This window comes from Lissotriton helveticus, chromosome 5_1, assembly GCF_964261635.1.
Source record: "Lissotriton helveticus chromosome 5_1, aLisHel1.1, whole genome shotgun sequence".
NCBI classification, from domain to species: Eukaryota; Metazoa; Chordata; class Amphibia; order Caudata; family Salamandridae; genus Lissotriton; species Lissotriton helveticus.
In genome coordinates this window covers 143,574,136-143,598,346 of record NC_136065.1, presented here as the reverse complement: position 1 = coordinate 143,598,346, position 24,211 = coordinate 143,574,136, and the positions used below count along the sequence as shown (strand labels likewise).

The window sequence follows — 24,211 nt, the reverse complement described above, 5'->3', positions numbered from 1 at the left end:
GTCGAATGCAGTTGTGGGCACCCGGGAAGACGGGAGGCCCCGATGGATAACTTAGAATCGCGGCGGGGCACAGAGCGCAAAATGCTTTCAGATAAAGTTAGGGGCGCATGACGTCTCACAAAGATCAGGACACATAGACGTTCGAGGGGTGCGGAATTAGCATTCTTCGGAATATTTTGCGAGAGGCCTTAGGGGAAGTTTCAGATGAACTTGGGTGCGCATCTGAACCCCAATGGGGTATTTTTAGGTGGGTGCAGTGACCTTCTTGGTATTTTTAGAGGACACAGGTGTCTTTGGGGTCCGATAGAACATGTCCTGAGATCAGGTAGGGGGTTCCAGATGCAGCTCAGAGGCCCCGGTTATCCTTTTAGGGTCCCGTGAGACAGTTTCCTATGGAGCAGAGGGCACAGCTGAGTTGCGAGATGCCCCCCTCGGTGCTCCGTGGGGCACTCTCAGTTTAGGTTGATGGCCACAGATACTCGACTTGTACTTTTACGAGTGTATGGGCACAGGAACGCGCCGGCCACTCTCAGCGCACGGGGGCATTGCCACCGAGGCCTGAAGGATGCCTGGGGGATGGGGCAATGAGCAGACCCCGAGGGGCATTTTTGGAACGAAAATGCAGAATGTCTCCTGCTTTGTCCAGTAATGCTTGCAGGGGACGGGAGAGGCCCGCACTAGTGTGGGTGAAGTGCGCCTGGGTGCGCGCAGTGCGCCACGGGCCTAGGCCTGGCAGGGGACGGGAGAGGCCAGCCTTGGTGTGGGTGAAGTGCGCCTGGGTGCGCGCAGTGCGCCACGGGCCTGGGCCGGAAAGACACTCACTCGCTGCTTTAGAAGAGGATGTTGTGAAGAGGAAACGGGGCTGCGCGCCGGGCGCACAGAGGGGCCAGTGTGAGGCGCACGGCCCTGCCTGCTGTCATGTGCTCCGTGCAGACCGCGCCGAAAGACTTCAAAGGGCGGCTCAGTGCCGGAATAAATCCCTCTTTTATCTCCCTCTGCCTCCCCAGCAGACGGCACCCATGTGGATAACCTGGACTTGGCCCCTTTCAATGCTGTTTCTTTTGTTCCCTTTCAAAATGCAGTCTGCCCCAAGGCAGCCCGGAGCCCTGTGTATATTTCTCTTTTTAAAGTTGATATGTGGGTGATAAACAAGGGGCCACGTCCCCCAGTGCTCCGTGTGTACATTCCGTGGAGGTACCGGGGTGGAAGTGCCGCCCGGCACCCGAAAGACGGGAGAGTTTGTACATTGTTTGTGGCTGCAGGGTGGGAGGTGCAGTCACTGCCGTGTGTGCACGGGAAACAGACACCTGTTGTCATGTGTACGTCTCAGGAGCAGGTCAGCCGCGTGTCTGCAGTGGGACCGTCCATTAAAATTAGACACTTGAGCTGTTAGGGTCTCTCGGAGTGGTCCTTATGCCCTTCTGCAGCAGGCACATGGGGGCTCTGAGCGTGGGTCCATGGGCTGTTTTTGAGTGGGCACATGGGATCTCTGAGTGTGAGTCCTTGGACTGTTCTAGAGCGGGCACACGGGATCTCCAAGCATCATTCTTGGGCTGTTCTTGAGTGGGCACATGACCTCCGAATTTGAGTCATTGGACTGGTCTAGAGTTGGCACATGGGATCTCTGAGCGTGGGTCCATGGGCTTTTCTAGAGCGGGCACTTGAAATCTGAATGTGAGTCATTGAACTGTTCTAGAGTGCGCACACAGAATCTCTGAGTCGTGTGTCCTTGGGCTGTTCTACCGCAGGCACATGGGAGCTCTGCGTTTGAGTCATTGAACTGTTCTAGAACGGGCACACGGGATCTATGTAAGTCATTGAACTGTTCTAGAGCGGGCACATGGGATCTATGTGAGTCATGGGACTGTTCTAGAGCGGGCACATGGGATCTCTGAATGTGAGTCATTGAACTGTTCTAGAGCAGGCACACGGGATCTCTGAGTCGTGTGTCCTTGGGCTGTTCTGCCACGGGCACATGGGAGCTCTGAGTGTGAGTCATTGAACTGTTCTAGAGCGGGCACACGGGATCTCTGAGTCGTGTGTCCTTGGGCTGTTCTACCGCAGGCACATGGGAGCTCTGCGTGTGAGTCATTGAACTGTTCTAGAGTGGGCACATGGGATCTATGTGAGTCATGGAACTGTTCTAGAGCGGGCACATGGGATCTATGTGAGTCATTGAACTGTTCTAGAGCGGGCACATGGGATCTATGTGAGTCATTGAACTCTTCTAGAGCGGGCACATGGGATCTATGTGAGTCATTGAACTGTTCTAGAGCGGGCACATGGGATCTATGTGAGTCATTGAACTGTTCTAGAGCGGGCACATGGGATCTATGTGAGTCATTGAACTCTTCTAGAGCGGGCACATGGGATCTATGTGAGTCATTGAACTCTTCTAGAGCGGGCACATGGGATCTATGTGAGTCATGGAACTGTTCTAGAGCGGGCACATGGGATCTATGTGAGTCATTGAACTGTTCTAGAGCGGGCACATGGGATCTATGTGAGTCATTGAACTCTTCTAGAGCGGGCACATGGGATCTATGTGAGTCATTGAACTCTTCTAGAGCGGGCACATGGGATCTATGTGAGTCATTGAACTGTTCTAGAGCGGGCACATGGGATCTACGTGAGTCCTTGAACTGTTCTAGAGCGGGCACATGGGATCTATGTGAGTCATTGAACTGTTCTAGAGCAGGCACACAGGATCTCCAAGCATCATTTCTTGGGGTGTTTTAGAGCGGGCACATGGGATCTCTGAGAGTGGATCCTAGGGTTGTTAAAGAGTGGGCCTTTGAGCTCTCTGAGAGTGGATCCATGCGATCTTCATGAGTGGGTGCTTTTGTATCTCAAATATGTGGTCCCAGGATCTCCAAGAGAGGATTATTTGGGATCTCATAAAAGGGCCTCTAACCACTGGTCATTCGAATCTCTTAAGATCTCTAAGAGTGAGTTATTTGGAATCTCCAAAAGTGGACTATTTTAAATATCTACTGGTAGGTTCTTGGGATCTGTGAAAGTGTTTTTTTAATCGCCTCGAATGGATCTTTCTGATCTTTAAACATGGGTGCTTGGGACCTTTCGGTGAGTGATGGGACTTCGTCCTTTAAATAGGAATTTTCAGCGAGAGATCATATTAATTTAAACATATCTTACTATTCTGACTTGTGTATAGGACGTTTAAGGTGCCAGGTAGTTTACGAGACCCACAGATATATTTTTGTGTTTTTCAGTTCAGTTTGGGATCATATCTGTGCTGGTCGTTAAACTCTCCCCAGGACCCCCTTACCCCCGTTTATACATTGCTTGGGATCTCCACACATAGGATCTCATGTGTCTCTAAGAGTGTTATCTTGTGATATCTAAGAGTGGGCCCTTGGGATCTGTACATGAAACTCATTGGCATCTCAAACAGTAGATCAGTGGGCCCTGGGGATATTTAAGAGGGGGTGAGTGGGATTGCTATGTGTGGGCCAGTGGAAATGCCCAAAATGTAATATTTGACTTAACTTTTGTTCTCTTTTTTGATAATCAGAACGCCTTTAAGTTTAATTAAACACTATAGTGTTACAATATATAATTATACTTTGCGATGTTAAAGATTTGACTCTCGTTAAGTAGATCATTGTGCCCTCAGCATGGGAGCGAGCTCTGTCAGTGAGTGACTTATTGACACCCTTTGAGACTGTTCCTGGCCTATTATAGCGTGAACCTAGGGATATGTACGTGTGTGCTCTCTGGCTGACCCGGAGAGAGCTCATGGGCTTTCCAAGAGAGGGACCTTGGGCTGTGTTTGTGCATCCTCTTGGGATGACCCGGTGAGGGTTCGTAGGCCCTCTAAGACCAGGGCATTGGGCTGTGTTCGTGCATTCTCTCTGGCCGAGCTGGACATGGTTCTTAGACTGTGTAAACATGAGGTTTTGGGCTATGTTAGTGTGTCCTCTTGGCATCACCTGGACAGAGTTCTTAGTCCCCGTAAGAGTGGGTGTTGGGCTGTGTTCATGCATCGTCTTCGGCTGACCCAGTGAGGGTTCTTAGGCTGTCTAAGAATGGGGCATTGCGCTGTGTTAGTGTATCGTCTTGGGTTAACCTGGAGAGAGTTCTTAGACTCTCTAAGAGTGGGGCCTTGGTCTGTGTTAGAGGGTTGTCTTGGGCTGTCCTGGAAATAGTTCTTAGACTCTTGAAGAGTGGGGCCTTGGACATTGTGCATTCTTTTGGGATGACCCGGAGAGAGTTTGTAGGCCCTCCAAGAATGGGTCATTGGGCTGTGTTTGTGCATCTTCTTGGTTTGACCCAGTGAAGGTTTATAGGCCCTCTGGGAGCAGAGCCTTGGGTTGTGTTCATGCGCCCTCATTGGCTGAGCTGGACAGGTTCCTAGACTGTGTAAAAATGAGGTCTTGGGCGGTGTTGGTGTGTCTCCTTGGCCTGACCTGGACAGAGTTCTTAGTCCCTGTAAGAGTGGGATGTTGGGCTGTGTTCGTGCTTCCTCTTGGGCGGACCCGGTGAGGTTCTTAGTCTCTCTAGGAGTGGCCCTTGGGCTATCTTAACCTGTCATCTTGGGCTGACCTGGAAAGAGTTCTTAGACTCTCGAGGAGCGGGCCTTGGTATGTGTTATTGTGTTGTCTTGTGTTCAATGGGAGTTGGGTTCTTAGTCTGTCTAAGAGTGTTAGTGTGTTTCTTTGGTTGACCTGGAGAGGAGGGTTCGTAGACAAAGGGTGGGCTTTGAACTGTGTTAACATGACATCTTGGGCTGACCTTGAGAGGCCTAGTAGACTCTCAAAGAGTGGGGCCTTGGCCTGTGTTAGTGTGTCCTCTTGGGCTGACCTGGGCAGAGTTCTTAGACCCTTTAAGAGTGGGCTGTGTCCTTGCGTCCTCTTTAGCTGACCTGGACAGGGTTCTTACACGCCCTAAAAGTGGGGCCTTGGGCGTTGTTAGTGTGTAGTGTGTCCTCTTGGGCTGATCTGGAGAGGGTTCTTCCAGTCGGTAAGAGTGAGCCATTGGGCTGCGTTAAATTCCCTTGTTCAGTCCCAGAGTAGGCCTGTAGGTTGGTTCTTGGCCGGGTCTGGTGGTTCTGTGGACTGATGCGTCCATTACAGGGGCCTGTGTTCGACCTCATGGTCACAGGTTCAAATCCTGGTGGGTCCACTCAGCCTTTCATCCATCTGAGGTCGATAAAATGAGTACCATTGAGTTGGGTAACAATAAACGTCTGTTATTCAGCGCCAAGAGGCCTGCAGGTGAATGTGCGCTTTACAAATACTTATGTTATGTTATCTTGGGCTCTCTAATAGTGGGTCTTCTGCTCTCTCAGAGTATGCCCATGGTCTGTGCAGCCGTGAGCTGCAATGTCCTCATGTGACTACCTGATCTATCTAAAAATGTGTTCTCCCCCACCCCCTCGTTTTTAAAGAGTGACTACCTGGGCTGCCCTATAGAGGGTCCTTGGTCCCTCCAAGACTGAGCGGCCCGTGAGATGATTTAGGGTACATTCTTCACTGCTCCATGAGTGGAATGTTTACTTGTCTTAGAATTGCTCTTGCAATACCTAAAGTCAGTATTTGGCGTTTCGTCAAGTGGTCCAAGGGACTTCAAATGCTTTGGCTGGTGCCTCTCTCAGAGTGAGTCCATGCACTCTAAAGAGTGGACGTGTGGACTCCTTATGAGTGGAGCTTTTGGTTATTAACCCCTTCCACGCTCATGACGAGCTGGGCTCGTCATGCAGTAGCCTGCTCACACGCTCATGACGAGCCCAGCTCGTCATGAATAATGGGTTTTTGAAAATCCCAGCGCATGGTTGTAAATCTGCGAGCATCGATGCGGTTAAAGAATTGGCCTTCTGGAGTAGCCAACAGTTGGCCCTTTTAAGAGACAGCATGGGCTGTGTAAGAGGGTGACCTTGAGCCAGCTACTAAAAACCCTGAGTTGTCCTAGGCAGAGTCCTTAAGCTGCTTAGACTAGGTTCTTGGGTTCTTCTAAAATGTGTCCTTAGATTATCCTAACTTTTATCTAGGAGTCGGCTATTGGAAAGCGCGCTCTTGTATTGTCTACGAGTGTCTCTGGTCTGTCTTATTTGCAACATATTATCGAACAGTAGGGCTTGGAGCTCTCAGAGAGTGTACTCTTGGGCTGTCCACACAATGTCTCTACAGTGGGCTCTTGACCTCTTTTTGAGTATTAATAATACCATCTTGTTTTATATACCACTTTGTACTGCAGTATTGACCATCAAATGTTTCTTTAAAATTACATGTTTTACAATAACCTTAATGAATGGTATTCAATGTGTGGCCCTCAGAAGGATGCAAAGCCAAGCTCACCTTGACAGGATTTAAATTTGCGCACACAGATCTCATTAGTAACTACTTATCCCACTGAATTGTAGGCCTGTTCCTGGGTCACTGTGAGCAAACTTTAATGATTTCTCACACTGGTCCCTTGGGACTGCAGGCAGCGGGCTCCTGGGTCGTCTGACTGTGGCCTTTGCACGTGCAGGACATCTGTTAGGAATCAGCAGAGTGGGTCAGTTGGGCCATGCAGAAGTGGGTGTCTGCACCGCTTAAGAATGGTTGTCTGGCTCTTCGGGAGCAGGTTTGTGGCTGTAACTCCTTTGCCGGCCCATGGGTTCTCCAAGTGGGCTTCATGGTCCATCATGAGTAGGCCATGGGGATCTCTTAGGGTGTGGGACCCTGCGCACTGGCTGTTGGGCTGTCTGGGAGGGCCATATGGGCTATCCAGGAGTAGTGGTTGGTGCCTTTTGGGCACTAGAGATATCTAAAAGTGGGTATTGGGCTTTCAAGATCTAGCCATTGTTGGGTAAGGTTTGTAAGGTTTTCTTGATGAGCTACCACAGACTGGGTCACTTAGGTTCTCCAAATGTGGGTCCTCTGAGTCTCTCAAGAGTGGCAACATTGGGGTTGGGGTCACCAAATCTCGTGCATGCTGCCCGTGAGTTATCTAAGGTATGGGACCGCCAACTTTCCAATAGTGATCCTGTTGAAAATAACTGGGTGGGATTTTTAGAATAAAAGACAGTTTGGCCCTCTAGAAATGGAATATCAGACTCGCTAAGGATGGCGCCCTCGTTTTTGGACCTACAGAGTCTCTAAAAGTGGTGCCTTTGAATTATCTGGGAAAAGAGTACTCCTGTTGGCACTCAGGGGCCCGAGGCCAAAAGTAATTTGCGGGCCCCTGTTCAAAGAGCTTTGAATTTTTTTTTAATTCTTTTTTTTTTGTGCAGAGTTTTATATTGCGTGAACATGACCCGAATAGGGTATCAGAGCGCTTTGCAAAGCACCAGTTACGTTACATGAGGACACACATTCATTTTTGTTAGGCACTTTATGGTTCAGTTTTTGTTAGGCACTTTATGGTTCAATTTATGGTTCAGTTTCATCTTATTCATGCCCTCTTTGGCCAGGTCACTAACACTGCACAGACACACTGGTCCAAATTCTAAACGTGTTTACATCTAATATTCAGGGTCAGTGACGTGTGTTTTCAATATTATAATAAAATAGCAACTCACTAATATTATTGCAATTAATCTCTGCAAACACTACCCATTTTCATATGTGAGATGCTGTTTGAACTTTGTTTATGGGTGTTGGATGGAGTTGAAAAACTTAAACATTTCTCTGCAAAATGTCTCATAGACTCCCGCACATTGCCCACATTAAAAATAAATTAAAGGAAAACTCTATTTAAAACAATCTGTTTAAGAATGATTCAAGGTCATCAGACCAAGATTCTCTGCAGAACAGAGCTGGCTCTATCAGGGGGGCTCTGAAAAGCTGGGGCCCTGGGCCCGGGCCCACTTTGCCCATGCCTTACAACCTCTCTTTAGTCTATAAGGAAGATTGGCCCCCTACAAATGGGCTATGAAACTCGCCACCAGTGGCATGCTTGTGTCTGGGCCTACCATTTCACTGAGAGTGGTGGCCTTAAGTTAGCTAGAATCTGAGGCCTCGAATTGTCCAAGAGTGGCCCTCTTGGCAGTCATTAGTAAATCAGACTATAAGAGAGCTTGGGCCTGTAGTCCCTTGCTGGCAATCAGTGAACACTGCCAATCAGTGACAAGTGTTCTAAGTCTGTAAGAAAGGTTGACTTCCTAGAAAGGTACCCTTTAACTCTATAAGCCCCAGACTGTGGGCGCACACACCGTGCCATCCAGTGTAGAGGAAACACAACTGTTCTCTTTTCCTGTCCTTCGTCTAGAACCATCTCAACAATAGGCATTCTACAATGTCACTCTTCCCCTCCTCTTCCCATGCTGTGTCTCTCACCCTCCCCTCCTCTTTCCTGCCTTCATTATCTGTCTACTTCCCCTGCTCCAACCCCCCTCCCCTGAATCTCTCACCTTGCCTGCTTCTCCCCTTACGTATTTGTGCTTATTGTTTATCTCGACCTTACCAGTAACTATGTGGCCAGGCTCTAAGAACTATGTAACCTTCGTTATGATGTAACCTGTAACTATGATCTGATGCACATGTAAAGCGCTCTGAACCTCCGGGTCTAGCCAGCGCTATATAAAACTCTTGGAAAAAAAATGTGTGTTTGATGTCAGCTCCTGTTTTGAGGAGCACTGTGACGTCATTTAATGCCTAGCCCCTTTAAGAGTGGGGCCCTTGAGTAATGTGGCTGGGCTTTGGACTGGCCGCGTATACCTTGAGGTTCTATATGGGGTCGCTCAGACCTTGTAGGGTGCCCTTAAAGTGTCGGGTGGTGTCCTTGAACTGCAAAACTTTGGAGCAGATCAGAGGCCAGCCCTGCGCAGCCTCCCCCGCCCCCACCAGAGATGCTCGCTGTCGGACTCCATCCGATTCCGGGAGCTCCGAAATGTCCCCTGACGTCAGGCTTCCGCTTTGGCGGCTGCTGTTCTCGGTCTTGCTTCTGGGCGGGTGTGCCTTCGCAGACCCGGATAGAACACGTTTTTAGGGGCGGGGGAGCGCCCAGATGAACTATGACGTCAAACACACAGGCGCACAAATCAGCACCCTCCCTCTGGCTGAGGCCAGCATCTTCGTGGGGGTGATGGCACGGGTGGATGGCATTGATATGTGGGCACCCGGGCGCCGCGTGCTGATGCTGAATACAGTTGTCATTATGAAATATGTGGTTCACGCGAGCCCAGCCTGGCAAACTGCAGCTTTGCTCACAATCATGGGTCCTGTCCCACAGAGCCTCGTCTGGCTTCTTTCTACCCCAGGGGAGCTTCTGCATTATACACACCAGACCCCCTCCCCCACCACCAACCGGGTGCAGAAAGTTGAGGGAGCAGTCAAGAGTGTCCTCACACAGAACAATTGTAAAGCGCTCTGATACCCCCAAGGGTCATGTTCGCGCTATATTAAACTGTCAAAATAAATACATATAAAACGTTAAAAATAAATACATACATTGCGTTTTGGCGCAGGGAAGCTAACTCCTTTTGAGGGGTGGGAGGTAGGAGGGGGGTTAATTGTTCTGTGAGGAGAGAGTTTTCATATTATCCAGTCGTTGCCAATAGCAGACACTGGTTGCCTCGCGCCCTCGGGTGACCTTCGGAAGAGGGGTGGGTGGGGGTGATTGTCTCATATCAGGCGTGAGACGCTCCTCCTGTGTTAGTTTTGTCTTGGCTTCCAGGCGCTTGCTATTGTACGCGCTGTGTAAGAAATGCTGGACCACAAGTCTCAAAATGCAGCTGAAAAGTAGCCCACCGTAAACCGTGCTCACACCTGTTAGGTGGTGTTTGATGGGGGCCTTTATCGCGAGCCATTTGAGTGGGCCTAGTGTTCTGGGGAGTGGGGGGAGACGATTACCCCCTGAATCAATCCAGACCGATTTTAGAGAAAGCTTGTAGGGACCTTGTCTGAAACTATTCATTACTCGTAAAATTGGAGGAGGATGGTGAGTGATAAAAGGACCCGATGGAACATCAAAAGTAAACTGGTAGACTTGTGCCCGGCTATAGCACTCAAAAGTGACCAAAGCGTAATGTGCGGCGCTATGTACACATGCTCTGGCCACCTATCACCGGCCAATTTGTTGTGCACGGCGCTTCGAAACGACAGAATTGCGACCTGCAGCGCTAAATAAAAAACAGATTAGCACTTGGAACATCTTTTATTTTATATGTGTGTGTTTGGGGGGGGGGGCAGAAACTCAGAAAGTGTTGTGAGTGACTGTACCCCACCTGCTGTTATCGGCTCCAGGGGGCATATACAGGGAGCTCAGTGTACTCATTGTCATATAGCGCCTCTCCTTCACGGTTACTTTGCATAAAGAGCAGACGCGTCTGCATTTTTTTGTTTCGTATGGATTGTGTCTGTCGGGAAGTGTGAGGAGGGAACTTTCTTTAAGCGCAGTTTCCGGAGTTTCTTGGTACTTCCCAAGCCCGCGTTCTGTCCCTGCAGGGGGGATCCCTGCCCTTGCGGGATCCACTCAACGAGCGATCACTTCTTGGAGTTGACTCACTGTATGAGGGGCGCTTCCCGCCTTTACCTCTCAAGGTGCCTCGACTCCCTTTTCATGTACCTGTGGTCGCCCCCCCCCCCTGCCACTAGAGACAGAGGCGCTGTGTGCGCTCCTGCTGGGCTGGGGGCGGGGCCCCCCACGGCCCCCAGTCAGGAGGTTCAGGTATCACGGCTGTAAACAAAGCGCCAAGTGTCCCCGGCGCTGCACAATGGGCGGCTCTGATTGTGCCATTTGTTTAAAATCAGAGCGCTCCCTGCTCAGCAGCTGTTGCTATTTTTTTCCCACGAGCTCGGGAGAGAAGACAACGTATGTTTGCCGGAGAGACACAAACACCCTCGACCCCTCCCGGGCATCGCGGGTGGGGTCACCATGAATATTGCAACAGTTGTCCTTTTCTTCCTGTACCTTCGGTGGCACCATTACACCCATTCACGGCGCATCTTGGCGCACAGGCGCAGCTCCTGGGCATTATTTCGTATTTAGCTTTACCATTCCACACACCGCCCAGAAACAGTCTTAAGCCAGAATCAGAAATAACTTGATTGGCTCTAAATAAAGTGGCCATAAAGGTACATTAAAAACTAGCAACTGCCTTAAAAAACAGTCTTAAGTCGGCGAGTAGTGTTGTGCAGGGTAGACACTTTCTTGCAGATTGCGTTGTCTCTTATCACATTAATAATATATGCAGTTATTGTGGCAACCCAGTGGCCGCAATAAATATTTCAACAGTAACGTTACGGTAGATCTTGGGAAAAGTCACCCTTGTATCTAAATTTCTGAACATCAGAGTCCACCGGTAAAAAGGTCCGTCCGCAAAGACATAGTTTTAAAATATCCGACCTGGAGCTGAGTTTTAGAACCATTCAACTACTCTGCAAGGGCCATCAACGAAGGATGTCACAACCGGTCTCCAAACACAACCACACATCATCAAACCCATTGTATTCAGAGATCTGAGCAGACACCATCACTCTGGAACATATCGGCCTAATACAATCAAACTAAGGTATCTCGGAATCTTAACAGCATGCGTGACCCGCTAACAAAATACATCCTGGTATCTATAACCAGGTCAGAAACCAATACATTAATTACAGAGCTCAAAACCAACCAGACACCACCAAACTTAAGACATTCAAGAATTTACAACCAAACTTACCAGCATCCAACATAAAGACAATCCAACTGGACACCACCACGTATCAGACATCCTAAATTATAAAACCCAACTATACACTGACAAACAATAAAACATTCTAGAATGTACAAGCCAACTAGATGCTGTCAAACAATAAGGCGTTCTAAAATATAAAAAAACAACCAGACACCATCTAACAAAAGACATTCCAGAACCTAAAACCACATTTTAAAGCATCCAGCATAAAGGCATTCCCGAATCTACTATCAAACTGAACACCATCATGTATGAGACATTCTAAAATATAGAACCCAACTAGACACTTTCAAACAGTAAGATATTCCAACATATAGAACTGAACTGGGCACAGTCAAACAATACAACGTTGTTAAATACAGAACCCAACCAGACTACGTCAACCAATAAGATATTCTAAACTCTAAACCCCAACGAGGCACCGTGAAGCAATACAGCATTCTAATCCAACCAGGCCCCATCAACCAATACAACTTTGTAAAATACAGAACGCAACCAGGCATCATCAACCAAAAAGATATTCTAAACCATAAAACCCAACCGGGCACTGTCCATCGATGGACGTACTCTTGGAAGAGTCCGTGTGGTAGAAATCCTGCTCGAATCCACCCTTCCTCAGCATCAGTGGTCTCATATGGAGTGCCCAGTCATTTAGACTGGTTCATTCAGTGCTGAGAAGTGAATTTGGGCAACGCTTGGGGTAGAGTAACTCAGGACATCTCATGAACACAGAAGGTACCGCTTCTCGAGCTTGTTATGCCAGGTCTCCACAATCCCAGCAAAAGAGGGGCCTGTACTCCAGCATAAATAATACAAATATCATTTCAAAGTGTTTTTTATGCCAAGACAAAACTTCACTCCCTGCTATCATCATCACTGACGCATTACACTGGACTTCTTGGCGCACATACTTGGCAAGGGCAGTTGTAAATTAGTTATTTAGACAGACTCATGAAGGCACTTCAGGTTATGAAATCAGCACACTGGCTGGCGCAGTGCCAGCAGAGATGTCACTGAACCTGTGGCAAACCGTGCCAGCCGGCCCTATCGTGTATACTGGTGGCACGCGGATGGCCATGGCACGCCTAGTGCCTGGTTTCAATTTTCTTAGCTACAGGAGATTCATCTATGTTAATAACATAGAAGGTTCTTAACATTTGTGTTTGCAACACTTCTTTTGTTATTCCTTCTATACATGTTATCACGTCATGTCTTCCTTTAAAGGCTCAGCTCATCTGGAACATGTTCACCCTCAACTCTATGATACACCTGGACAGTCTGTCTCCTGGAGCACCTCTCTCTCCCAGTCTTGCCATACTTGAATGCATGTGACTGTCCTCGCGGGGTCCCCAGTGCACTTTGTATGATTCAGTTCTTCCATATCATGGCGGCCTCTGTCCCTAGTGAGGTGTAGCCTTCAGTACTGCGCACCCCCTCCAGGGGGTGCTACACAAATCTCATCCCACGCAGAATAACACCAGGCACAGGCAGTGTCTCTTGGCTGTGGCCAGAGCAGGCCTGGCCTCACCACTGGCAGCTGGGCTGGGATTCCTGTGGCGAGGCAGATGTTTTTGGGCAAGTTGTCTCATCAACAGGGCACCAGGGTGTTCTGGTAGCACGCTGTTTGCCTACAGGGACACTATCTCTGAGGGGGTCCCCCCACAGCCTCTCTCCTCCGAGTGGGTGATGTAGGAAGAGTGCTCTGTTGTTGTCTCTCAGCCCCACATTAATATTAAAACTCTATTGCCAGGGCCGCATAGTAATAGGCGATCTTTGGTCAGCACACCGGTTCCTTTACACAAGGGCATCATCTTGTGTGTGTTGCCTGCGTGGGTTTGTGTGTATTGTTCTGATTTCCCTTCTTTAAGTCTAACTCCTGGATTCAGTTTACTATTGTCTAAAAAGTTCTCATTTGCTTCATTTTTTGATAGTAGTTTGGTGCAGGTGAATAGAAATAACTCATTTTGTCGCCCTTCTCACAGGGGCAACTCGTTTTAAAACCAGTGTCCTTAAATATCATATACATGCTATATTATGTTACAAGCGACTGCTAAGGGGCACCTGTTGTTCATGTAGCACCTCTCCATCCACCTTGCAGCACTCCTCTCTGGGCGCTAGCATCCACGCTGGGCGTCGTCCTCCGTAGCATCATCAACTTTTGTTGTTGGTCAAAGTTTGCATCAACGAAATGTCTGAAGAACTAAGGCACCTTAAAATATTATTTAACCAAGTCCAAAGAAAGCCCTGTTCCATTGTAATGTTCTAGGAATGATCCATATGGGTTCCAGGGGCCTAGCTTCCTTTGGTGCAGCAGGTGCAGTGGCACCAGGGCCTAGCCTAGAGGCCTGAGGGGCCCACTGAGCCCTAATTGTTGCTGTATTTGATAATTCAGTCAGCAACCAGGGGGCATTTCCACCCTTGCGCTAGGGCCCATGGCGCTACTGATGGGTTCTTCTTTTGCGCGCCCGGTGCCAGCTTTAGTTTTTCGCCCCGCAGACACTGAAGCCGGCCCCCCAGACTCCCTGCTAAGCCCTTTCGAGTCTGTGCGTGCCGCAGGCCTCTACCACACCAATGGCTGCCCTTATCAGCCGCCTCCAGGGCTTAAAATCTGCTCCATCGAAATCTGTAGCCCTTGGCTGACTCTGCTGCCTGCTTATCTCAGCTCTTAACTTCAGCTTGTCAAGTCCCTTAGCGTTTTCTGTCTGCCATGGACGTACAGCTGACGTGTCAAGGAGAAGGCCTTAAACTAGCATTTTCAACTAATAGGGTCGCCCATGGAAGTGACCTGCTTCGTGAAGGTATTAGATGTCGAGACTTGGCCATGAAGAGAAACTGCCATTAACATATATGACAAATGTAAATAACATGCTATATTTTCAAACCCTTAAGAAATATATATTGACTTTTAAACTTGACAAACTATCATTCAGTGTCAAATTCAGATTCCTTTCCTATAATCTTTATCCGACCAAAAGCAAGGAAAGAGTCGAATTGGCACCGAACACAGCCCCCAAAATATCACTTTGAGTGTTATATTTACTTGTGTGAATATTAAGGTGTCTGATGATCTGTGAAGTAGAAACAAAACATTTACTTATGTTTTTCAGCGCTACGATGTACTCTACAGAGTGAAAAATGCATGAATGGTGGAAAGTGCGAAGCCCTTCCGAACGGGACTTTCACCTGCACGTAAGTCATTTTACCAAAATCATGAAACATCAAGGTTTCTTATATGGAGAAACAAACTGCCTAGCCCTAGAAAAGAGAGCATCAGGTGTTTTATTAGAGCAAGTTGAGAAAATAGATCTTATTAACGCCTGGTGTTAGGATGTTAGATTGGAACATTTTAAAGATACGTGCTTGAGCATGGTTCTTGTGATTTTATTGGCTAAGTTAGATATTGATACCTCGGAGAAATGGATCACCACTGTAAAACCTAGAAATTTCCCAGAAAAAAACCGAATCTGGTAAATGTTCCCAATTTGAAGTTTCAATAATGTAATTTCATTGTAATGGCATGAATTAATTCGACTAGTTATTGTTCAACACAAAATGTTGAGTTGTCGTGTAGTGGGTTTCTGCGCAATGTCAGTTTTGGTGTCATCCCATACATTCATCGAAAACTATACAGCTAAGGAGTAAAAAACACAACTCTCCTTACACGTCAAAACAATTTCCTTCACACTGTATAGCAAGTGTAGCTACACGTCTACGGTTGTCTTTTCTGCTTTGCATTGTGTCCTCTCTGCTTGGGATTAGGGAGGGTCTTGTATTTTTTTATCCATGGATCTAGGCAGACGTTTGGCAGACCTTGAACAGTTCAGCATCAGGGCCTTGTTGATTGCTTTCCAGTCCCCAAGAAAGGACTTTATCACAATGAATGCAGATTCAATCTCTTGAGAGAGCTGACAGGCAGGTTTATTTGCTTTTTGTGCAGATGTGGGCCAGAATCTGTTGAAAAAAATATGAACCACACTCTCCCGTCCTACTCTGGAGGTGGTTTTTACAGTTGTAAAACATTTCTCCAAAGCCATAAATATCAAACCATCTTGTGACAGTAAAAGTAGAAGGAACCTTCATGCCAACTGTTGAGTGCTGGATTTCCCAGGCAACCGTAGCGTGTTTGGGGATCTTCTCCCGCCACTGGTGTTGTTGAAGACACTCTAGTGCTTTTCCAAGCCCACTCCCTTCGTCCAGGCCTATCCTCCAATGAAAAACTTCTGTAAATTAATCGGGCCCATGAGCAATTTAATAGACAAAGGCTAGCATGTCTTTGTGGCCCGCTAATGAATGCACGCCACTTTTTCCGCGAACTGAAGCCGTACGGACGCTTGATGCTCTAAATCTTGTTTTCTTCCATTGAAAGCGCGACAGCTGGGGTTCGGTCGATATCCAGCGGCCATTGTTAGGGGAGACAGATTAATGCCGTGTGACTAATCATGTGTGGCTTCCCGAATGCATAAATGGCCCCTTTTCCTCGTGGCCTTTCACTCCTTCTACAACCTGCGGCTTCTGATTTGCATTAATACATGCGCAGATGGCCGCGGAATCTGCTCCGGGAGAGGTCTTTGCCAGATCCATCAAAACAAGTCAGTGGAAATTCAGAAACTCTTCCACAAAACTCAAGAGTAAATATCCAGTTTGCTAACTAGAGAGAAGGGTTGCTTAGAGAATGGTTGTCCACAGTGGCGCGCTTCCGCAAGAGGTTTGACCTGGTTCTGCATCATGTCTACAGCACCCGACACAACAGTTGTAATGACTTTCAGCAGGTGTGACAAGAGTGTTCCTGTAGTGAAATTGCACATAATTATACATATTTATAGATTACTCAGTGTTATGAGGAGGCGTGGCTAAGTGCATTCTATGGAGGCAACAGATGCTGTAATTTTTGCATTCTGGGGAAATCTGGCATGAAACGTGCGAGCCTCACCAATCATGTTCGTTGTTTGCTGTTGTGTCTGCAGGTGTTCGGCCTTCATCAGGCCTCTTTCAATGCAAGCACATTCAGATAAGAACAGGGGTGTGTGTGCTAGGCTGTTTGATTGTTGTTGGCATATTGGAGGCAACAGATCTGATGTGCCACAGCTATCCATTCCCTCAGAACTGACAACAAGGCTGCTATCACGCCTCCCATTGGTGCAGGCCCACAGATACTTACATGTCAGTGGAGCAGATGATGAGATAGCTTCTTTGACACTCTTTGTTTTCATGGAACATCTCCCTTGGGCGTGGGATAACCTTGACACTACTGGAAACATCTGCTATGGGGTGTGTTACTGTGCACAATTACCGCTGCCCTCCAAGTATGCAGTGTGATAGTGGCACTGGGCCCAGGTTTTTATAGAGCAGGTGTCATCCCATTGTTAAAAAACAGGCTGGGCAATACATTTTAATTTCAATGAACAATTCATTTTTTTTGGTAGTTTACGTGTTACACTCTCCTGCTATTGCAATCTCTTGCTGGCGAGTTTCAGTGAATGTAAAATCTTTCAGCGCAAAAAACAAGGAGTTTTTACTCAGTCAAGTGAATCTCCAATTTTTATTGTTTCTTTTTTAAATTACAGAAAGTTTACCCACGTTCAACTCCTCAGCGAATCCGAGATATAAGTACTTGTAAAGCGGGTTTGTCAGCTACATGGTTGCCTTTGTACTTACTCGAAATATATATGTGGAGTTTTTATTAAAATTGCTTGCATCTAAAGTAGTGAGACATTTCCACTGAACGTCTCAATTTATTATTGTTCACGTTACAAGGAGTTGTCACTTTTTTAGTTCAGGTCTATGAGTCTGTAAAAAGTTTGTACATGATGCAGTTCTAAGTTTAAGCCGCACTCACCTAAAGGGTTGATTTTCCATAAAAGGTGCTGATGTCAACGAAATGAATCGATATTAACACAGGCCACAGTGGTATGACAACCACGTACACATCTTAAGGCCACAGGTGTATGATAACCACAGGCACCTTCTCTACATATCTCAGTGACTTGACTTTAGACAATCTAGACTATTTCATTGGTGACCTTTTGTCCTTCAAAGAAGGAATCCTCAGATTATATGCAGTTGTGGCAGCCCCTTAAATTAATGGTGGAGCACTTTGGGGTCTTGGTTGCTCCATATATTGCTAACAAACATTATCAATATAACAAAGTGTAAAGTGTATGGCAAGGAATACGAAGGTGACATTTGACCAGGGGGCAAGAAAGGAGATCCTGGGCGAAATACACCATTGTTACAAATGGCCACATCACAGCTTTGACTGGTCCGTATGCTAATATGGCTACAACCGCTCATGGACTATAAATAACACTTCTCAGATCCTTTACCCTGGATTTTATGACCCAGTGATATACATTGAGAATGGTTTGGCACCATCCCACTCCATTTGAGCCTTGAAAAGACCCCAGGCCTGCACGCCACAAGTCATAATAGGGCAAAACACATGTAGCCTGTGACTTTTTGGTTGTAAATTAATTTACCTCGCATCAGATCTCCGCTACCAATTTTTTGATCTAGTGGATGAATGTCCATACATTTATACATTGGATGAATGTCTTTCCTCCTCTTTGTATAAATTGATCCATATGTGACTAGCAGTGATTCATTACTTAATCTGTGTACAAATATTACTGACTCTTTAAATAATCATGGTAAGGCTACCTGGACACCTTAAGTACCAACACTTCTACAGCAATTTGGAGGGAAGTAAAAAAAAACACTTTGTGAACACCTATGTTGTTGATTGCTGATGTGGAAACATCAATTTCAAGAAACAGAAAAGGAGAAGGCTGACGCCAACCACACAAACGACTGCCCTTCAAAAGGAGGGTTATGCCCGCTTTGCGTGCAATGGAAATTGTCTACAGTCATTTATAGCCTCGTTCTTGCTGGCGACCAACAAGAGTGATGTACAAAGGCAACATGGAGACATAGAGAGGACCCTTACTGATGGTCGATTAGGGGCACCCGTGCAGCTTGAAGAGGTTTTATTATATTTTTATGGGATTTTATGAGGTGCAGCTACCTCAGCAAATGGAGTCTCTTGGCGCTGATGTGTTATACCGGAACATCACATGGAAGCATTACTGGTAAACAGACAGGCTTTGCGGGCTTTCCTGGCTTTCCTAAACTTCAAAAGCTGAGGGATGAACCTCGAGTGGGAATTTAGCTCCATGGGCTCTAAAAGGCTCGGAGTACCGAGGTGGGCCCCATGCTTACTGCAAGGGAGGACCGATGGTGCAAGTCTAACCTATGACGAGCCGTAGAATATAGGCCATCCGCCAACATATGGCTGACACTTCTCACTTGGTCCTGCTACCGGGGCGAGAATTGAAGATCAGAAGTCAGTGTCACCTAACATATCATAGCAAAGGCAACCACTGCTTTGTCCAAACACAGGCTGAGTCTGACATTGAGGCCTGCTCATTTTTGCAGCTTCCTCTAGCTCTACTTGGACCACATATGTATCTGGAGATTGCTGAGAATTTGTAGTAAACTGGTTCTTCTCCCAACTTGGCCACCTGCTGTCATCACACTTTCCTCTATGCTCCTACCTACTAGCCTCCCAGAATGCCTGTTGGAGGTTCCACACTTGACAGTGGATGGTCTGGTCAGCTGGCGAGGTGTGTTGCTCTGCTGTAACTTAATAAACCCAACTTGTAACTAGAAAGAAATGTCCTGCTGCCTACTACAACTTATTTACAACAGAATTCATGTACTTAAGAAAGGCCCTAAAACATGGTTGTTTCAGCAATAATCCAGCACTATGTTTCCAGGGTATTACCCCTTTCTCATTATGTTAGCCACACTCACCCAGTGCCAGGACACTCAGCAGAGTAGCTGTGCGCTTTATAAAAACCCTGTTAACATAACATAACATGTGCAACTGTAGGTTAGCTCAGCGGGTTGAGCTCCTCTGTTGTAATTGGTTTAGAGCCTGCAGGTCATACCTTGACCTGTCATAGTTTAGCTGTTCCTCCTTCCGAGGTCGGATAATAAAATACTATTCTGCTGAGGCGGCCACCATAACCTGTTACCCATAAGAACCTAAAATATTCAGTATACCTGTGGTTTGATGCGGCTGTTACTGCTTATAAAAACACGTTTTTTCTAACTTCTCTCTCCAGAGCAAGTGTTTTTTTCTCACTTTGGCAAGCAGCGTGTTCCTGGATTTGACCCGTTGCGTGACAATGTATTTGTGTTTTTTTCAAGTGATCTTGAAAGTAAAAGACTTTTAACCGGAAGTGGTAACGCCGACCTTTACACAGCAGCTGCAAGCAGAAGTGTGGGCTTTGTGGTGTGTCGCAAACCAGGCATTTAAGAAATTGGGTAACTGGTGAAAGCAGACTTGCCAGCCCCTGGGGCGATGGGCCCAATCTGTTTCTAGAGGCGTCAGCAGAAACCAGCTGTGAATGAGATGCAACGCTCTCCGCCCTGAACCCTGAGGCTTGTTAGCAGAGCAGGGCACTATTACATTTTAATCGCAAGAGTGTGCCACTAGGCTCCTGAGGGCTCGATACAGGCAGGATTCGCATGATATCCGCCCACATAAGATCAATTTGCATACAATGAATGTAAAGTGTACTTAATTACATAGGCTGCATAATCAGCTGGTTGTGAGCTTGAAAAGTTGTTCTGCAACCTTCCCTGGTACCTTGTTCAGCCCTTCTGTCATAGCCTGGAGCGCGACAAGACAGACTCAGTGAACTGATCTTGGAGGCATATTTGGGACTGTCTGGGGTGTGTTGTGTGAATTTCTTTGTCCTGTAAGGGTCACACCACAGCAATTGTGTGAATCAGTGCGCATAAGATCCTGCATTTTAGCCACCATCTTTTTCTCCTGCACTATTCAGTTTGGGCCAGGGTTGGGTTTTCAGATTGTGACCCAAGTATGGAAGTTGTGTCTTAATGGTACAACTCTGTTGTCTTGTGTTGTAATTGTTAATTGCATTTATATAGTGCTTACTACCCCTGACGAGGCGTTGAAGTCCTTTTCGGCGAGTAGCACACTACTCCGGAACCTAAAAACGATTAATGGTGAATTAGTATAGTGAAATATGAAAATAATTTGAGAGGTGTACATGTGAGTCTGTTATTTGGGTTGAAAAGGATAGTGGAGGAATGGAAGAGGGAAGGGTTTGCATTTATTTAGCACTTGGTACCCCTGATGAGGCATCAAAGCACTTTTCGAAGAGTAGCACAACTCTGTTGTCTTGTATTGTAATTGCAAATTGCATTTATATAGCGCTTACTACCCCTGATGAGGCGTTGAAGTGCTTTTCGGTGAGTAGCACGCTGCTCCAGAACCCAAAAAGGATTAGTGGTGAATTAGTATAGGGAAATATAAAATTAATTTAAGTGGTGGACATGTGAGTAGTAGAGTTGAAAATGACAGCAGAGGGCCAGTGGAGGTAGGGGTCTAGAAAGTGTTTATTTGGAGATCATAGCAGTAGTGGGGGTATGGAAGTCTTCTTTGGGTGGCTACATGCTACAATTTGTCTTTTGATTACCTGAATGTAGCTACATTCCATCCTGTCCACTCACCTTTCTTTCTCCAGAGTCGCACACTACAGTGAACAAGATCTCTCCGCTCAGCAGTGGCGCTAAAGCCCTGCTGTCCTCGCCATCCCTACCATACAGGAATACTGTGTAGAATTGATGTCAGTGGTCGGTGTTTATCCCGAAAATCTGGCACTAATCCAGCCACATTTTTGTGTTTGTGGGTATCCCCGCTTTAAACTGACCCATCCTTTAGTTTTGTTGTTCTTGCGGTTAATGTACTCAACATGGGTACGTTTTGAACAGGCGCCATGACAGGAGCCATGTTGGGTTCAAGTTGTGCCTTCATGATGTCAGCTTGAGCACAGTTGCTCGGTATTGCAGTTTGTGAATTGTCTTCTTTCGTTGAGACTGCTGTGTGTTTTGTGAAGTAGCCACTGTGGCACAGACTAAATTAAGAGGAGCACTTCCAACAGCAAAAATAAGTATTTACTCCAGGGCAGTGTCTTCCGGCTCCCCAGAATTTATAGAGAAATATTAAGGAAATTTCATTTTGCAGTGTGAATCTTTTCGGAATTCACATGCTGTGCATTATTCTGCCAAGTAGTAGTTTGGCCTGGACTACTTCTGCTAGTTTTTTATTTATTTTTGCTTTGTTTTTTCTCTTAACTTTCTTGAAGTTCTCATCGGTATATTTAAAAAGAACGGTCTCATTAAGTCTCATTAAATCTGAAAGTTCCTTTATCTAGATGAAAGCAACACCTCTTTCAAGTTTACAGTAAAGCTAAGAAAAATTACATCTGCAAAGGCTCTGTTATGGCTTACAACACAGCTAAATGAATGTTCAGGGTTACAGCTCACTCACGCTTCACTTGAGGTGTTACTTGGAGTTTTAACACCTGGATGCTCTACGAAGGATTTACGAAAAATTGTAAACAAAAAATAAGTGAATTCGATTTTCAGCTTAGTTCCCAGACGCCTTTTCGATTTGAGTGAGTTGTTTTTGAGAATCATGTCTTCCCAGACTTTTAACATGAGTCATGCACTTTGGTCAAACCATTGAAGCGTGGCAGACAGGCAAATCATGCAAGGGGGAGACACTGCAAATTGCAAACCCTGGTGCAGGAAAGCCCACCCCTTTCACCTTTGTACTCAAACCTTGAACACCATCTTAATGAAACCCTCATCCTCCCGCCTGCCTGGGCATTCTTGCCAACACCCCCTTTTTAAAGGGACTTTCCCTCTTTAAGAAAACTTCTGATATTGCGGATCTTGTTACATTTCACCCTTCTTAGAACATCCCTCGAGGTTGGGCCCATTTTCTCTTCCCTCCCACTCATGCCTCTTCTTTCCGCTTCCACCCCTACGCTAGCTCCTCGATGCAGCATTAAGGCAGGACAAGCACTGTGCAGGGAATCAAGCTGACGTAAAATAATTTGACAACATCTAATATCTCTCTTTTGATTTTGGTATGGAGTAAGCATCTATTCCAGAAATGAAAAATCTATGTAAAAAAATAGTTTGAAAATATTGCTTTTTTTTTTAAGTTGGTCAGGAGGCTTTTGGGATTTGGCACATTTGAAGCAATTTACGCTGAAAAGTTTTTGGAAGAAGTTAATTTGTCTCTTTATATTCAGTCAGCTGTAAAGACACTTTCTATGAAAGTGAGGTGTCTGCCTTAAATATGTGGCTTTGTAGCTTGAACTACAGTTGACTGCAGTTAATAGAGAAGGTGTTAATCTAAGCAATGAAAAAAAACACATTTAGCAAATGTTTAACTACTCAGGCTGTTTAATGTGTGGTTACATGAGAAGAAAAAACGATTTGACTAGCTAGTTAGCCTTAAGATGCAATCTATGTGCTAGTTATAGTTGAGGACATTTCCCAAATGTTTGCAATGTTCAACTTGAGGGAAATGTAAAAAGGAAACTTTTGGATTAGATGGGATTTAGGAAATGTCAGTGATTTGGCTGCGTATGCCATTGAAACCCATGCAGATTGTTGATTAACCAAGAACTTTCCAGGGTGATCTTTTCAAGGTGGGAAAGGACTTGCTGAACCTCTGTTTTCTGTAACCTTGACACTCTTTGTCCATGCCATAGACTAAGGCATTTTAGAGTGTTCCCTACTTTTTCGTTTTCCGACAGTCGCCCAAAAATACTTTGTTGTCCTCCACTGATGGCAGACTTACTCAAGTGTACTTTCCTCAGACCTGACAGATTCCCTCCTGAAATAAATTCATTCTGCAGGTGAATTGTCCACTGAAACTGATTCTGTCAATATGAAGCAGCAAAGTTTCATACACGTACAGGTTGTTTGCACTTGTAAGTCACACTTACATGCGCAAAGATCTTTGTGATTCGAGCCCTACTAATTTGCTCAACTCCATGGTGAGCTTTATGGAAATTTTGAGCAAATCTTACCGAGCACTGGTTGTACTGGAAGCGGGTATTTGATTCGATGTTCCAGTGCTGTTAACGGGTACAGTTGTGAACTGGACCGAAGTGGACTCATTCAGGTAAATCATTGACGGGATTCTGCCGCGTTGGCGAAGAACCTTCGTTTACCTGTTGCGTGGTTGGCTTCAGAAAGATCCTGTTTCCTTTGAGGCGGATCGCCGAGACCATACTTCTTGTCTGCAGGTGCGTTTAGCTACAGGTGAACGCAGAGGCTTAATAAACTAGCATTCCTTAGGTTTAATGCTCTGCTGGTTGCAAATGGCCTGTTGATGCGAGGTTGGTGAACCCATCCATGACTTGCGGACCATTGCTGGAGTCTTTGTGAAGGGCAGAAGGGCCGAGAATTATGCGTCACCTCCGAAAGCATTTCTACCCTGAATAAGTGGATTCATATAATATTTCCCTGCATCAGTGGTGGCAATTCCGAAATCAGATATTTGCAGACATCAGGCTTAGAGCTAATGAAAGTTATAGGGAATATATGTGGATTGCTGAGCGCAACGGGGGTGGGGGGAGTCCAGGTATCCTATTAACACAGGCTAGAGAAATTGTTTCGAAAGTATTGACTATATGGGGTGAAGACTTATGAAGACCCACACATAGAAACACCAGGTGAAGAGCCACACCAAGC

At 46.3% G+C, this 24,211-nt stretch overlaps 1 protein-coding gene across 1 annotated transcript in view; it reads left to right on the top strand.

Annotated features, from left to right (window-relative positions):
• NOTCH1 (notch receptor 1) overlaps positions 1–24,211 on the top strand; it is a 101,120-nt gene that overhangs the window by 1,608 nt on the left and 75,301 nt on the right. Inside the window, exon 2 of the mRNA XM_078641922.1 lies at positions 14,734–14,815. Coding sequence (XP_078498048.1) covers positions 14,734–14,815 — 82 coding nt within the window. The remainder of the gene's footprint in view (positions 1–14,733; positions 14,816–24,211) is intronic.